Below are 16,370 nucleotides of genomic sequence, written 5' to 3'. Positions count from 1 at the left end.
AAGACACAAATAACATGCCAGTGACTGATGGAAATAAAGATATGATAGGTCAGGACCTTGAGATGATTGTAATCACTAAGGAGACAGTATTGGGCAAGCTAATGGGGCTAAAGGTAGACAAGTCTCCTGGCCCTGATGGGATGCATCCCAGAGTGTTAAAAGAGATGGCTAGGGAAATTGTAAACGCACTAGTGATAATTTATCAAAATTCACTAGACTCCGGGGAGGTCCCAGAGGATTGGAAATTAGCAAACGTGACACCACTGTTTAAAAAAGGAGGTCGGCAGAAAGCGGGTAATTATAGGCCGGTAAGCTTAAATTCGGTTGTAGGGAAAATGCTGGAATCTATCATTGAGGAGGAAATAGCGGGGCACCTGGAGGGAAATTGTCCCATTGGGCAGACACAGCATGGGTTCATAAAGGGGAGGTCGTGTCTGACTAATTTGGTAGAATTTTTTGAGGACGTTACCAGTGCAGTAGATAATGGGGAGCCAATGGTTGTGGTATATCTGGATGTCCAGAAAGCTTTTGACAAGGTGCCACACAAAAGGTTGCTGCATAAACTAAAGATGCATGGCATTGAGGGTAAAGTGGTAGCATGGGTAGAGGATTGGTTAACTAACAGAAAGCAGCGAGTGGGGATAAATGGGTGTTTCTCTGGTTGGCAACCTGTAACTAGTCCCTCAAGGATCAGTGTTGGGCCCGCAGTTGTTCACAATTTACATCGATGATTTGGAGTTGGGGACCAAGTGCAATGTGGCAAAGTTTGCAGACGACACTAAGATGAGTGGTAAAGCAAAAAGTGCAGAGGATACCGGAAGTCTGCAGAAGGATTTGGTTAGGTTAGGTGAATGGGCTAGGGTCTGGCAGATGGAATTCAATGTTGCCAAGTGTGAGGCTATCCATTTTGGGAGGAATAACAGCAGAATGGATTATTATTTAAACGGTAAGATGTTAAAACATGCTGCTGTGCAGAGGGACCTGGGTGTGCTGGTGCACGAGTTGCAAAAAGTTGGTGTGCAGGTGCAACAGGTGATTAAGAAGGCTAATCGAGTTTTGTCTTTCATTGCTAGAGGGATGGAGTTCAAGACTAGGGAGGTTATGCTGCAATTGTGTAAGGTGTTGGTGAGGCCACATCTGGAGTATTGTGTTCAGTTTTGGTCTCCTTACCTGAGAAAGGACATATTGGCACTGGAGGGAGTGCAGAGGAGATTCACTAGGTTGATCCCAGAGTTGAGGGGATTAGGTTATGACGAGAGGTTGAGTAGACTGGGACTGTACTCATTGGAGTTTAGAAGGATGCGGAGGGATCTTATTGAAACATATAAAATTATGAAGGGAATAGATAGGATAGATGCGGGCAGGTTGTTTCCACTGGTCGGGGAAAGCAAAACTAGGGGGCATAGCCTCAAAATAAGGGGAAGTAGATTTAGGACCGAGTTTAGGAGGAACTTCTTCACCCAAAGGGTTGTGAATCTCTGGAATTCCTTGCCCAGTGAAGCAGTTGAGGCTCCTTCCTTAAACGTTTTTAAGAAAAAGATAGATATCTTTCTAAAGAATAAAGGGATTCGGGGATATGGTGTACGGGCCGGAGAGTGGAGAGTGGAGCTGAGTCCACAAAGATCAGCCATGATCTCATTGAATGGCGGAGCAGGCTCGAGGGGCCAGATGGCCTACTCCTGTTCCTAGTTCTTATGTTCTTATACTTTATGAACATGCGAATAAAGTGAGTAGCCCCTTCCCGTCGGCTGTCTGGCTCTCCATGGGTCCACAGCCCCCATTTGTGCCATGAACCCTTTCAGCTCCCTTGCCATTGCTGGGAGTCTGCCCGTTCTCGGACATGACCGGTCCAGCCCCGGGTCAAGGACCGTATTAAAGTCCCGTCCCCCCCATTATCAACTTACGTGAGTCTAGGTCCGGGATCTTCCCCAGCACTCTTTCGATAAAGTCAACGTCATCCCAGTTCGGCGCATATATGTTCACCAGCACCACTCTTCTCCCCTCCAGCTTGCCCCTTACCATAAGGAATCTGTCCCCGCCGTCTGCGACTACGCCCTCCGCCTCAAATTGAACCCGCTTATTGATCATTATTGCTACCCCCCTGGACTTAGAATCCAAGTCCGAGTGGAAGACCTGGCTGATCCAGCCCTTCCTTAGCCTAGTCTGGTCAGACACTTTTAGATGTGCCTCCTGCAACATAATTACGTCCGCCTTTAGAGCCCGCAAATGCGCGAACACACGTGCCCTTTTAACTGGCCCATTTAGTCCCCTGACATTCCAGGTGATCAGCCTGGTTGGGGGGGCCCAACCCCCCCCCCCCCCCCCCCCCCCCTCCACCGGGGTCAGCCCGCCCCCGGCCCATGCGCCGTGCCATTCCTGGCTCGCCTCTTGGCGGCCTCCAACCCCGACCTCCTTTCCATTACCTACTTCAGATCTCCCCCCACGTCAGCAAAATAACCCCCCCCCACCAGCATCACCCCCGATAACTCCACCCCTGCTATTCACTGGTTGTATTCCCCCTCCCCCACCTGACTCCCTTGACTAGCCAATCTGCTAGCCCGGTGACTCATCGCTCCGGCGCCCCCTTGTCTCACTTCCATTGTTTCCCCGACCCCACTCCCCAGCACACCATCCCCCACTCCGACCCACTGGAGCAGTCTCACTAAGATGGGAAAGATCAAACAAGATGTAAACATCAAACAGCAACGCGAGGCTGCTCCAGGCACAATACAGTTCCAGCTGTGTACACAGATCAGTGTTAACCCACATCCCTTTCTGAGCACCAAAAAAATATATATATATCCCCCATCCGAAACAAACATAAAAACCAGAGACCTAAATGAAATAAAAGCCCCCAACCAGCATCTTTGATCCCCATTGCTGACCGGCCACCCTTTTGTTACAATACAGGCTCCAGCGCACTCAGAGAGCCCAACAAAAGGTACCCACCACAACAGAAGAAAATAAAAAAAAAGGGGAGAGAAAAAAAACCAACAGAAAAAAGGAGAAAGACCATTTGAAAGGGGGCAAAAACTGCCCACAAAAAATACACCACAAGGCACCTTTAAAGCAATGAACAGTTGACCTACAGTCCAGGCACAGTAGGCGTCCCTTCAACCAGTAACTCTCGGACCCTAGCTTGCGTCCGTGGGTCCTTTTTTCGAGACCAGCCCCTGATCCCTCACAAAGTCCATCGCTTCTTCGGGCTCTGAGAAGTAGTGGTATTGGCCCTGATGCGTAACCCAAAGACCGGCTGGGAAGAGCAGACCAAACTTCACGTGCTTTTTGAACAACACCTCCTTGACTTGTTTAAGGCTGCTTGCCGCCTGGCCACCTCCTGGCTTAGGTCTGGTAAATGCGAAGGACACTTATTCCACGTGCTGCTCTTAGCGCTCTTTGCCCACTACAGCACCCGCTCCTTCTCCACAAACCAGTGGAACCTAATCACCATCGGACGGTGGGCCCCACCCCCCCGGACGCACCTGTCTCGCCTGTACTCTGTGTGCCCCCTCCAGCTCCGGCGGTCGCGGACAGGCTTCAGCCCCCATCAGCTGCATCAACAGGTCCGCCACGAACGCTGTGGCATCAGCTCCCTCCGCCCCCTCCGGGAGGCCGATGATCCTCAGATTTTGTCTCCGGGCTCTATTTTCCAGCTCCTCTACTCTGTCCGGCAGTCTTCTCTGTCTCTCTTAAACCCGTCGACTTCTAGCGCAGCAATCGTCTGCGTGTCCGCCTGCTCCTCCACTGCCTCCCCCAGCTCCTTAACTTTTTCGTCCTGGGCATCCAGTCTCTGGTTCAGCTGATCCACTGCCTTCTGAAGTGGGTCCAAGTTATCCCGCTTCAACGACTCAAAACTGCTCTTTATCACCTGCAGCATGTTTTCCAGCGCCTGCTGGATTGCCAGGTCCGTATGTCCGCCATCTTTGCTCCCGGGTCAGCTTCCCCTGCATCTTGCCTTTGTCCTTTCCTCTCCCGTTTTCGTTGCCTTCTGCTCTCCTGCGGTTCCATGCAGCTCTGTCCGTTCCTCAGCACCTCCGTGGCCGTCTTTCCAGTGCTCCGCAGTCCCGCAAAACCGGGGAACCAGGTCCTCAAATCCCGGCGGAGTGAGAGCCCCCGAATGTGCGGCTCACTCATTCATTGCTGCCACCGGAAGTCCAAATTCAACACTCTTTAGGAATACGTTGAAATGTTGGCCTTAGTTTTGTGCTGAGTTCCTGGAATCTGGCTAGAAGCCACAGTTTTCTGACTCAGAAACTGGAATAATTGAAGTTGTCACTCAATGAACATTGAATTAATGTTGTTATTCTAAGTGTAGTTTATATTGAAAATACTAGTTTCAAACAGGTATTTGTAGATTTGAATGCGTATTCAGCAAACTAGAGTAACACAGCCAGCTGCACATCCTACCAGGCCACACCAAGGACATCTACAAAGGAACTCTTTGTGTTATTGCTTGGACGGACATAAGAGTTGCACTCTTAAGAAAACAGAGTGCTGTCTTATAACATTAAAAAGCTTCTGGTGGATGTGGCCACTTCTTAAATAAAAAATGTGGCCTTGGATCCAGCTTGTTTGATTGTGTGTGATGCAAACTCAGCAATGTGGGATGGCCTCCTAGTGGGTAACTTGTGCCTTTGTCAGAACGTAGCCCAACTTCTGAGTTAAAAGATCACTTTTATGTTGAAGCCTGAAACTACTTTGGATTGGTATGAGAAGTAATAAAACTAACCCATCAGCCATTCCATGAAATGGATTTCATAACAACAGCTAAATAACACAATACGTCTCGAGGTGCGCTTTGCAAGAGCAATATAAAACAAAATATGATGCCAAGCCAAATAAGGAGACATTAGATCAATAACCAAAAGCTTGTCCAAGGAGCTAAGTTTAAAATGTCTTGGAGGAAAGTGAGGCAGAGAGACACAGAAAGGGAATTCCAGAGCTTGGGGCCTCGGCAACTGAAGGCACGGCTACAAGTGTTGAAATGATTAAAATCTGGGATGCTCAAGAGGCCAGCGTTAGATGAGAACAGATATCTTGTGGGGCTGGGGGAGATTACAGAGATAGAGATGATGGGCGGCACGGTAGCGCAGTGGTTAGCACTGTTGCTTCACAGCGCCACAGGCCCGGGTTTGATTCCTGCTCAGGTCCCGGTGTGTGGAATCTGCACATTCTCCCCGTGTCTGCGTGGGTTTCCTCCGGGTGCTCCGGTTTCCTCTCTCAAGTCCCAAAGACGGGCTTGTTAGGTGAATTGGACATTCTGAATTCTCCCTCAGTGTACCTGAACAGGCGCCAGAATGTGGCAACTAGGGGCTTTTCACAGTAACTTCATTGCAGTGTTAATGTATGCCTACTTGTGACAATAATAAAGATTACAATCATTATAGGAAACAAGGATGAGAATTTTACAATAAAGGTGTTGAGGTGTAAGCCAACTTGTGACAATAAAGATTATAATGAACTCAAGCAAAAATCAATATAGGTCAGCGAGCACAGGGGTGATACATGAATGGGACTAGATGCGAGTCAGGACACAGGCAGCACAGGTTTGGAAGCCCTCAAGTTTAAAGAAGATAGAATGTGGGAAGTCAGCCAGGAGTGCGTTGGAATAGTCAAGTCTAGAGGTAACAAGGCATAAATGAGTAGTAGATGAGCTGAGGTTGGGCGAAGTTGAGCGATATTAAGGAGGTTGAAGTAGGTGGTTTTCAGGGTGGTGTGGATGTGTGACTGGAAGCTCATCTTGGAGTCAAATATAACACCAAGATCCATGAACGGACTGTTTAGTCTCAGACAGTTGCCAGGGAGAGGAATGGAGTCGGGAGCTTGGAGAGGGGACTGAGAGTGATGGCTTCAGTCTTCTCAATACTTAAATAGAGAAAATTTCCAGTACTAGTTATCGGTCCAATAAGCAGTCTGATAATTTAACAATGGAGCAGTCAAGAATAGTGGTATAATCTATTGCAGCAAATAATGCGTCAAAATACTCATCAGGAATTGAATCATTTCTTGAATTTGTAAGCAGTATGTTTGGTTTGGGAAAGAAAATATAAAAACTGGCTCAGGACCTGGAGAATGAATTGATTGAAGTGGCTGTTTCTCATTCCGACATTGTTATGTACGTGAACTGCTTGATGCTACTGCATTACTTGAGAATAATTTTTTAATACAAATGTTGAGATTTATTTGAGAACATGTGGCAATCAATATGCAACTTTACTACCTCATTCTTTTCAGTTCCTGCGAGGACCTGCAGAGTTTTTATTTGAATCCCTGTGATTAAGGTTCTTCCTTGTTTTGAGAAAATGTTTTTGTATTTACAGGTTTTTATTTTTTGCGTCTCCTAGGAGTTCTCATGTTATTTTGGAAGTAGTGGCTGTTTGAGTGTTTGTGTGTGTGTATGGTGATTCCAACTGTGGCTACATTCCTGGGAATTTCAACAATTCAGCCCCCTACCTCAACCACTCTGCCCAGTCAAACAAGTTGTCCACAACTCCATCCCCATATCATTTAGTGCAAGGGGAATTGATACAAAAGAAGCTAGATTATGGGCAGGAACTGTAAGGAAAGCGGAGGCTGGAGCACCAGGGTGAGGCCGCGTTGCTCACGGCAGAAGAAATGACCAAGCTGATGGCTGTGGAACTTGAAAAACAGTTCACAAAACACATGGAAGGGATGAAGAAGGAGATGGGGGCGGTATTGAAAGTGCTGGTGGCCGAGGCGATTGATCCGGTGAGGGCGACGGTATCGAGCGCAGCGGCAGAGGTGCGGCAGCAAGGTGAGACACTGAAGGAAATGGAAGAGGCATTATCGCAGCACAGTGACCAACTCACCTCGATGGGGAAGGAGTTGCAGAGGGTGATAGAGACCAACAAGGGTCTGCGAGCCAAAACGGAAGACCTGGAAAACAGATCCAGGCGGCAGAATCTGAGGATCGTGGGTCTGCCCGAAGAGGTGGAAGGCCTGAGGCCGACGGAGTATTTTGCCACGATGTTGGCGAAGCTATTGGGGGAAGGGGACGATCCCTCTTGATATCGGTCGTGGAGGCCTATACCAAAGGCGAGTGAGCCGCCAAGTGTTGTAACTGTGTGTTTCCGTAGGTACAGCGTGAAGGAGAAGGTCTTGTGCTGGGCAAAGCAGAAGCGGGTGGTGCAGTGGACTGGAGCTGGTATACGCATATACCAGAACTTTACAATGGAGCTGGTGAAGAGGCGGGCTGCCTTCAGCTGGGTGAAGAAGGCACTGTATATCAGCAAGGTGCAGTGCGGCATAGTATATCCAGCTAAGTTGAGAGTGACCTACAAATCCAAGGACTTTTATTTTGGGACGGCGGAAGCGACGGAGGAGTTTGCGAAGGCTGAAGGACTGTTGCAGAATTGAGAAATGGTCGTGTACCGATGTAGCCTCATGTAACTTTATTTTTTCACTGTGTGTTGGTGTGTGTACTAAATGAGTCAACGATGTATATTTTTGGACAAGGGAAGAGTTGGGACTTTCATTTGCAATGATGGTTCTTTGGGGCTTGGGTGTGTATGCTGGGGTTCTTGGTTTTCCTGGGACCGGGCAAGGGGGAAGGAGACCCGGGCGGGGTCCTCCACACTGGCCGGCTTAAGCCGGCCAGTGAACAGGAGTGAGGTGGGGGGAGGGGCTGCGGCCATCGGAGCCTGGCAGAACAGGTTTCGGTGAGTGTAGCCGGGGTGAAAAGTTGGGGGAAGGAACCGAGGTTGGGGGGAGGAGTTGACAAGAGAAAGTGGAGGGGAGGAGTCTGGGAGGGTGGTGGTGGGGGCGGGGGGTGGTGGGTGTCATTCATGGTACTCTTTCGGGGATTGGATGGCGTTGAATATTAGGGGGGGTTTGGGAGGGGTGGACTGTATATGTCAATGGTGACCATAGGCGATTCCTGATTCCTTTTTTTCCCCTTTCTTTTTCCACCTTGGGAGGGTTTGTTTTATTTGATGCTTATATTGTCTGGTGGGCAGTTGTTTGGGGGTTGGTGGGAGGTTGGGATCGTTGTTAATAAGGGGGTTGACATTGTATTCGTTACCGTTTACTGTTTGTTGGTGAGGTGTAAATTCTGAAGAAAATGTGAAAATGGAGAATAAAAATAGTGAAACAAAAAGTAGTGAGATTATGCTTCTGTTGTGCAGGGCACGAGTGAGACCACATTTGAAGCACTGTGTACAGTATTATTCACCTTATTTAAGAAAGGATGTAAATGTGTTGGAACAAGTCCGGAGTAGGTTTACCAAACTAATACTTGGAATGGGCGGATTGCATAATGAGGAAAGATTAGACAGACTCGGCTTGTATCTGGAGTTTAGAAGTGTAAGAGGCGACTTGATAAGATCCTGAGGGGTCTTGACGGGTGGGTATGGAGAAGGTGTTTTCTCTTGTCAGAAAATCTAGAACTACAGGTCACTGTTTAAAAATAAAGGATCACATACTTAAAATGGAGATGGAGCCAAAATGTTTTCATTCAGAGGGTCGGGAGGTTTTGGAACTTTCTTCCTGAAAATGTTTTGGAAGTAGAGCCTTTGAGTATTTCTAAGGCAGAGGTCAATAGATGCTTGCTAGTATGGGGTGATAGGTTATTGGGAGTAGCAGAGTGCAGATTCGAAGAGAGCGTGGGGGTATGGCGGATAGAAGATCAGCCAGGATCTTATTAAATGGTGGAACAGGCTCGAAGGGCTGAATGGCCTACATATGGAACAAATTAGTCGCAGGAAGTAGGTAATTCGGCCCTTCGAACCTGCTCTGCCACTCAATATGATCATGGCTGATCCTCTATCTCAACGCCATAATCCCATGCACTCCCAAGCCCCTTGACAGCTTAGTGTCTAGAAATCTATCTATTTCCTTGTTAAATATATTCAGTGACTTGGTTTCCAGTCTTCTATGGGTAAAGAATTCCATAGGTTCACCACCCTCTGAGTGAAGAAGGTTCTCTTCATCTCAGTCCTAAGTGGCCTATCCCGTATCCTGAGACTGTGACCCGAGAAAACAACATGCCTGCATCCTGCCTGCCCAGTCCTGTCAGAATGTTATACGTTTCCATTAGATCACCTCTCATTCTTCTAAATCCCCATGAATACAGGCCCATTTAACCCAATCTTCCCTCGTATGACAGTCCTGCCATACCAGGAATCAGTATGGTGAAGCTTCACTGCACTCCCTCTATGGCAAGTATATTCTTTCTTTGACGAGGAGACTAAAAGTGAACATAATACACCAGGTGTGGTCTCACCAAGGCCCTGTACAGCTGCAGTAAGCCATTCTTGCTCCTGTACTCACATTCTCTTGCAATGAAGGCCAACATACCACTTGCATTCCTAACTGCTTGCTAGACCTACATGCTTGCTTTCAGTTACTGGTGTACTCGGGCATCCTGGTCCCTTTGTACATCAAGATTTCCCAATCCATCATTTAAATAATGCTGCCATTATGTTTCTCTCTGCGAAGTGGATAACTTTATATTTATTCACGTTGTATTGCGTTTGCCATGTATTTCTCCACTCACTCAACTTGTCTGAATCACTTTGAAGCCTCTTAACATCCTCCTCAACACTCACACTCCCATCAAGTTTTGTGTTGTCAGCAAACTTGGAAATATTACTTTTGGCTCCCTCATCCAAATCATTGATGCATACTGTGAATAGCTGGGGCCCAGGCATGATCCCTGCAGGACCCCACGAGTCACTGCCTGCCTCTTCGAAAAAGACCCATTTATTCCTATCTGCCTGTTAACCAATTCTCAATCCATGCCAGTATATTACTCCCAATCCCATGTGCTTTAATTTTGCACACAAATCTCTAAACATAGAATCCCGACAGTGCAGGAGGCCATTTGGGCCATCAAGTCTGCACCTGCCCTCTGAAAAACGTAGACCCACTTACCGCAAACCTGTAACCCCACCTAATCATAGAATTTACAGTGCAGAAGGAGGCCACTCAGCCCATCGAGTCTGCACCAGCTCTTGGAAAGAGCACCCCACTTAAGCCCACACTTCCACCCTATCCCCGTAACCCCACCTAACCTAAGGGCAATTTAGCATGGCCAATCCACCTAACCTGCACATCTTTGCACTGTAGGAGGAAACCGGAGCACCCGGAGGAAACCCACGCATGCACGGGGAGAACATGCAGACACCACTCAGACAGTGACCCAAGCCGGGAATCAAACCTTGGATCAAGCTGTGAAGCAACTGTACTAACCACTATGCTACCGTGCCTCCCTGCACTGTGCTACTGTCCCTCCCTCCACTGTGCTACCGTGCCTGGACAAGGGGCAATTTAGCATAGCCAATCCACCTAACCTGCACATCTTTGCACTGTAGGAGGAAACTGGAGGAAACCCATGCAGGCCCAGAGACAAAGTGCAAACTCCACACAGACAATCACCCAAGGTTGGAATCGAACCTGGGCCCCTGCTGCTATGAGGCAGCAGTGCTAACCACTGTGTCACCGTGCCGTCCTGTAGGACTTTATCAAAAGCTTTCTGATAAACCAAATACGCCACATCCACTGGATCATCATTATCTGTTCTACTTGTTACACCCTCAAAAAACTCCAGTAGGCTTGTCAAACATGATAAATCCATGTTGACTTTGTCCAATCGTGTTGATGTTTACTAAATTGCCTGTTATTACATCTTTTATAATAGACTAGCATTTTCCCTATTGCTCCTGGTCCTTGTTTCTATGTTCCCCCAACTATTTCCATTTTAAAATAACTCATCAGTGAAAGTATTCAAAGGAAATTAAAATAAACACTTACTTATGTTAATGCACCTGTACTGTTTCTCCTGGGATGCTTGCAGCAGTGTCCAGCAGATTAATCTCCAATTCCTGGAGACTCCAAGACCATTTGGAATATTGGCAGCCTTACCCTGGTATCATCTTGGTGTGATGCAGGTCACAACTTAGCAGCGAAAGTCATTTCAACTATTGCGAATAATCACTCTTTCATAGCAATCACTGAAACTCTTGATTAACTCCAAATTTCCAGACAGAAAAGTAGAGTAGACTAGAACTTTATTGTCCATGCAAAAGTGGAAATTTGTCTTTGGCTTCACCTCCAATGTAACATATAATCAATCATACAGTCATTAGTTAAAATCAGTAAATATTCCATGAAATGAAAATAAAATTGTGAAACTTTTTACATAATAGCTTAAAGAGGACAGGCAAGCAATCTTCCCAAAGACTCAGGCCACCTTGCAGCAGTGGTCTTCTCATAGGCGATTGTCTGCCTCCACAAATGAGCACAGTAAGACGTCTTACAACACCAGGTTAAAGTCCAATAGGTTAACCTGGTGTTGTGAGACTTCTTACTGTGTTCACCACAGTCCAACTCTGGCATCTCCACATCATTCCCCAAATGAGAGGACAAACTGAAACTTAAGACTATATTATGAAGGGAAATCTGGCAAAAGCTGACCGGAAAAGTCATGGGCTTTGGAAGGTGGGGAGGAAAGAAAAGGGTGTTTTAAGTTGACTTGGGGATGTTAGGAATAGCTCGTCATCAGGACTGAGGCAAGGCCACAGACTTGGGGTACGTCATGGGAGCATGGCTGGAGGAGAAGTGTGTGGGAATTGTGGAACAGTAAATGTTCAAAGAGAAGAAATCCTCATCCCTTATTTTTTAAAATAAATTTATTGTTAATTATTCTTAAGATGAAAGGGCGGCACGGTAGTACAGTGGGTAGCACTGTTGCTTCACAGCGCCAGGGACCCGGGTTCAATTCCGGCTTGGGTCACTGTCTGTGCGGAGTCTGCACGTTCTCCCCGTGTCTGCATGGGTTTCCTCCGGGTGTTCCGGTTTCCTCCCAAAAGTCCCGAAAGATGTGCTTGTTAGGTGAATTGGACATTCTGAATTCTCCCTCCCGAACAGGTGCCGGAATGTGGCGACTAGGGGTTTTTCACAGTAACTTCATTACAGTGTTAATGTAAGCCTACTTGTGACAATAATAAAGATTATTATTATTCTGATGGTTGAGTTAAATGGTTAAACAATGGTACTTTCACTGGTGAGATAATAACTCCATATCTCTACTGGTGCTATGGTAGTTTTGAACAAAATTTCACGCAGATTCCACAGACTATTTTGTGCTACTTTCTCCGCATTTAATGCATCGTTTTCCAAAGGGAATCAAACAGATCCAAAAGTGTAAAAGTTGAGTAAAAAGTTTATTTTTAAACTGCACCCCATAAATCAGTATGTTTAAATAGTAACTTGTGTATACTTTCTGTAGCACATATAGATAGAAGTGTAGGCTGCTGCTGGTGTGGGGTTTTCTGCAGATTTTACTAGTACCTTTTAGGTGGTGAAGAATAACCAGTTAACATTTCCCATTATCTGTGTGAAGATTTGAAAATAAATTGAACGTTTTGTGCAAGTTTATTTGTGGTGTCTTGGTCGCGTATCAACGCACGTGTCCAAAGGTTGTGTGTGGGTTGCAAACCACATTATAGGAGTTGGGCGTCTCACTTAGGAAAAAACCATTAGAGTGCCAAGGAAGTTCTGAATCGTTGAAAGCGCCACCTTTGAAAGAGGTGATAAACCAAATCTGCCAATTGATGTGAACATACAAATTCCCATGATACTATTTAAAATGTGCAGAAGAGATTTACCAGGAAGTTGCCTGGTATGGAGGGCATTAGCTATGAGGAGAGGTTAAATAAACTTGGGTTGTTCTCACTGGAACGAAGGCGGTTGAGGGGCGACCTGATAGAGGTCTACAAGATTATCAGGGGCATAGACAGAGTGGATAGTGAGAGGCTTTTCCCCAGGATAGAGGGGTCAATTACTAGGGGGCATAGGTTTAAGGTGCAAGGTTTAGAGGAGATGTACGAGGTAAGTTTTTTTACACAGAGGGTAGTGGGTGCCTGGAACTCTCTGCCGGAGGAGGTGGTGGAAGCTGGGACGATAGTGACGTTTTAGGGGCATCTTGACAAATACATGAATAGGATGGGAATAGAGGGATACGGACCCCGGAAGTGTAGAAGATTTTAGTTCAGACGGGCAGCATGGTCGGCACAGGCTTGGAGGGCCAAAGGGCCTGTTCCTGTGCTGTACTTTTCTTTGTTCTTTGAAGGCAGTTCCACCATTTTCCGAGCTAATGTTACTTGGTCAAGACCAACTAAAATTGATTTGGACGATCCATCTGCTATTGTGGATTTTGCTTTGCACAAAAATGGCTGCTTTTGTCCACTTAATAAAAACCACATGTCAGGTAATCATTTGATTTGTGAACATCTAATGTAGGGTTTGGTTTGGTGTGCATTTAATACTTATTCCTCATTTTCTTTTAGTATATGGAGAAAGAAGAAGCTGTAAATATCCTGCAGTTTTGGTTGGCTGCAGACAACTTCCAAACTCAACTGGCTGCTAAAAGCGGGCAGTACGATGGTCAAGAAGCACAGAATGATGCCATGATCTTGTATGATAAGTAAGTGTAAGAAAACAAATAAGCAAATTTGGCGTGTAAGCCATGACATTGAAAAGCGTATATTATAATTTAGTTTTTTAGGTTGAGGTCCTTGAGCTCAGGCAATAGCTTCAAATATAATGCTAAGAGATGGGTATGCATGAAATGTGTGACTTCTAATATAGTAAAAGGAAACATTGTGCTGTTGCCATTGTGGTATTCTATTAACAAGGTGAAGGTGGGGGAAATGTTTTTAATGATCAGGATGTTTCAATTCCAGTTTTGACTATCCCTTTTTTGCCTTCAAGTCTCATATCAATAAATGCCGAACTTGTTGTATTATAAAACCTGCACTTGAGCTAGCCATCGAATTAGTAGCTAAGCTTTTTGTTAACATTTTGAAGTCAATGTGATCTCACCTGAGCAAATATTCCTCAGTACCTCCATCCTACAGTGTTTCTGTCGTGTTCACATGGTTGAATTTTGGACTGGCTGGTTCGTCGACATTGTTACAATTTAACAATTACATTGAGTTACATTGAGTTGAAGTACAAGACAGACCTGTAGTACCACTTGTTTAATTGCTGTGTTTTTATTCATAGGTTCTTTTCTTTGCAAGCTACGCACTCTTTAGGATTTGATGATTTTGTCCGATTAGAAATAGAGTCAAATATCTGCAGAGAAGGAGGACCACTCCCTGATTGTTTCGCCACTCCATTAAGGCAAGCCTGGACGACAATGGAAAAAGTGAGTTTGCTTTGTTAACCCTCTTAAACATTTACTGATTTAAATCCACATTTCAAATTGAAAGATAACCTACATGATTGCAATATTATTTGACATGCGTAGTAGACCCTGTTTGCACTTTATGGGGAGTATTTTGAAAATATTTTCTGAGGAAAAACCATGGACATGTATTTTGTTTGTGCTTCCTGCATACTTCAGTTTTCCTTGTTAAATATTTAATTTGTGTTTGCAAGATAAATGGAGATCCCAACTATATGCAAGGTCTTTCTCAGATAGCAACAGAGGTTGTTGCACTTCATCGGATACTGTAGCAACGCGGTTATGTTACCACATCAGTAATCTAGAGATCCGGACCATTGGCTGGGAGACCCAAGTTCCAATCCCACCACTGCAGCCGGGAATTTAAAGTAAATTATTTGATTAATGTCAGTAACGGTGACCATGAAACTTCCAAATTGTCATCAAAACCATCTGATTGACTAATCTTTCAAGAGAGAAAGCGTCTGCTGTCCTCGCCCTGCCTGACCCTTGTGTGATTCAAAACTCTCAGCAGGGCAGTTGACTCAAAAATATCCCATCAAACCATTCATGTCAAGAAGGTGATTGGCTGTCTACCTTCTCGAGAGCAATTAGTGATGGACAATAAATGCTGGTGATTCCCACATTCTGAGTGAATGTGTTAAAAACTTTAATCTTGTGCTGGTACAATTGGCCTCTTGAGCTGTTCAGCGCACCAGAGTTTGACAGCGGTTGGACACCTAACAAGCTAGAAGCAGAAAATAGTTATAAGTAGCACGCTCCACAATGGTGGGGCAGATCGGAGTAAAGCACAAATGTGATGAACCTGCTGGCTGATTTGCAGAACAGAGAAAACCCGTAAAACAGTGCTTGAAAATTATAAATATTGATCAATGTGAAGATTATTTTCTTCATCCTAATTATGAATAGCCTGTCCTTTTGTACCTTTCAGGTTTATTTACCTGGTTTCTTGTCTAGTAATTTGTACTACAAATACTTGAATGATCTCATCCATTCAGTGCGAAATGATGAATTTACAGGAGCCTATTCTCCCTTTCTTGGCCAAGGACCAAATAGCCCTCATGAACATGAACCCAGCATTGGCAGTTCTGATGCTAGCATGGCACAGGTACAGAAAACCTTTCGTCTTCAGAACATTATTAATGTATATTTGATTTTGTACTTCAATTGGTAAAACGCAATACAGTCCATACTTTAGAATGTACTAGAGTGAAGGTTTCAGCTTGCTTGTGAGCACAAAGAAAAGACCAACTTTAAATATCTTAAATTTTTAAAAAAACGTTCATTTATGTAGCTTTTTATCATGTCTTCAGGATATCTCAAAGTGCTTTGCATCTTATAAATTACCTCTGAAAAGTACTAACTGTTGCAAAGCCAAATACAAAGCCCAATTTGTGCACCAGCTCGCATGACAAGCAAATGACATTAAAGGCCGTTTAATCTATATTGGTGATGTTGATTGAAGAGGGAAGCTGTGCTCTAGAATTCAACAAAATGAATGTTATTAAGCAAGAGGCAATCCGATAGCTCTGAGAACTGAAATATCATTCTGAGAAAATTGTCAGTGGTTGAGAATTAGGCTTAATATCTCAATGGCGGAGTTCTACATGGAGCTATCCTACTGTAACTGGATGGATTATATACTACTTACAGCACAGAAACAGGGCATTAAGCCCAACCGGTAAATGTTGGGGAACAGCTGAGGATGAATAAATAGGAGTAAAGCAGAAAACATTGTGAATTAACTGGATACTGGTCAAATAGGATTTATACCTCACATGCAGTTTTATGTTCCTTGTACAACTTTAAACATTTACTATCTGCTGAAAAGTAATTGTAGATGACACAAATCTTGGAAGTATAGTGAACTTGATAGTGTTAAACTTCAAGGAGGCACACATTGGCTGGTGGAATAGGCAGACATGGGACAGTGGTTAGCTCTGTTGCTTTACAGCGCCAGAGTCTCAGGTTCGATTCCCAGCTTGGGACACTGTCTGTGCGGAGCCTGCACATTCTCCTCGTGTCTGCGTGGGTTTCCTCCGGGGGCTCCGGTTTCCTCTCACAAGTACCGAGAGACGTGCTTGTTGGGTAATTTGGACATTCTGATTTCTCTCTCTGCGTACCCAAACAGGTGCCGGAAAGTGGTGACTAGGGGATTTTC

The 16,370-nt window shown here is 45.3% G+C and overlaps 1 protein-coding gene across 4 annotated transcripts in view; it reads left to right on the top strand.

Annotated features, from left to right (window-relative positions):
- Positions 1-16,370, top strand: part of akap10 (A kinase (PRKA) anchor protein 10) — a 110,926-nt gene that overhangs the window by 76,409 nt on the left and 18,147 nt on the right. For all 4 annotated transcript variants that reach the window (XR_011933704.1, XM_072469742.1, XM_072469741.1 and 1 more), the window contains 3 exons: positions 13,308-13,444; positions 14,026-14,170; positions 15,141-15,317. Coding sequence is in view for 3 of the 4 variants with exons in the window: in XM_072469742.1 (XP_072325843.1) it covers positions 13,308-13,444; positions 14,026-14,170; positions 15,141-15,317 (459 nt within the window). In the remaining variant the exon portion in view is untranslated. The remainder of the gene's footprint in view (positions 1-13,307; positions 13,445-14,025; positions 14,171-15,140; positions 15,318-16,370) is intronic.

The sequence above is a fragment of the Scyliorhinus torazame genome, chromosome 12, assembly GCF_047496885.1.
Source record: "Scyliorhinus torazame isolate Kashiwa2021f chromosome 12, sScyTor2.1, whole genome shotgun sequence".
NCBI classification, from domain to species: Eukaryota; Metazoa; Chordata; class Chondrichthyes; order Carcharhiniformes; family Scyliorhinidae; genus Scyliorhinus; species Scyliorhinus torazame.
Note: the sequence above shows the minus strand (reverse complement) of the source record. Positions and strands in the feature narration are given on the sequence as shown.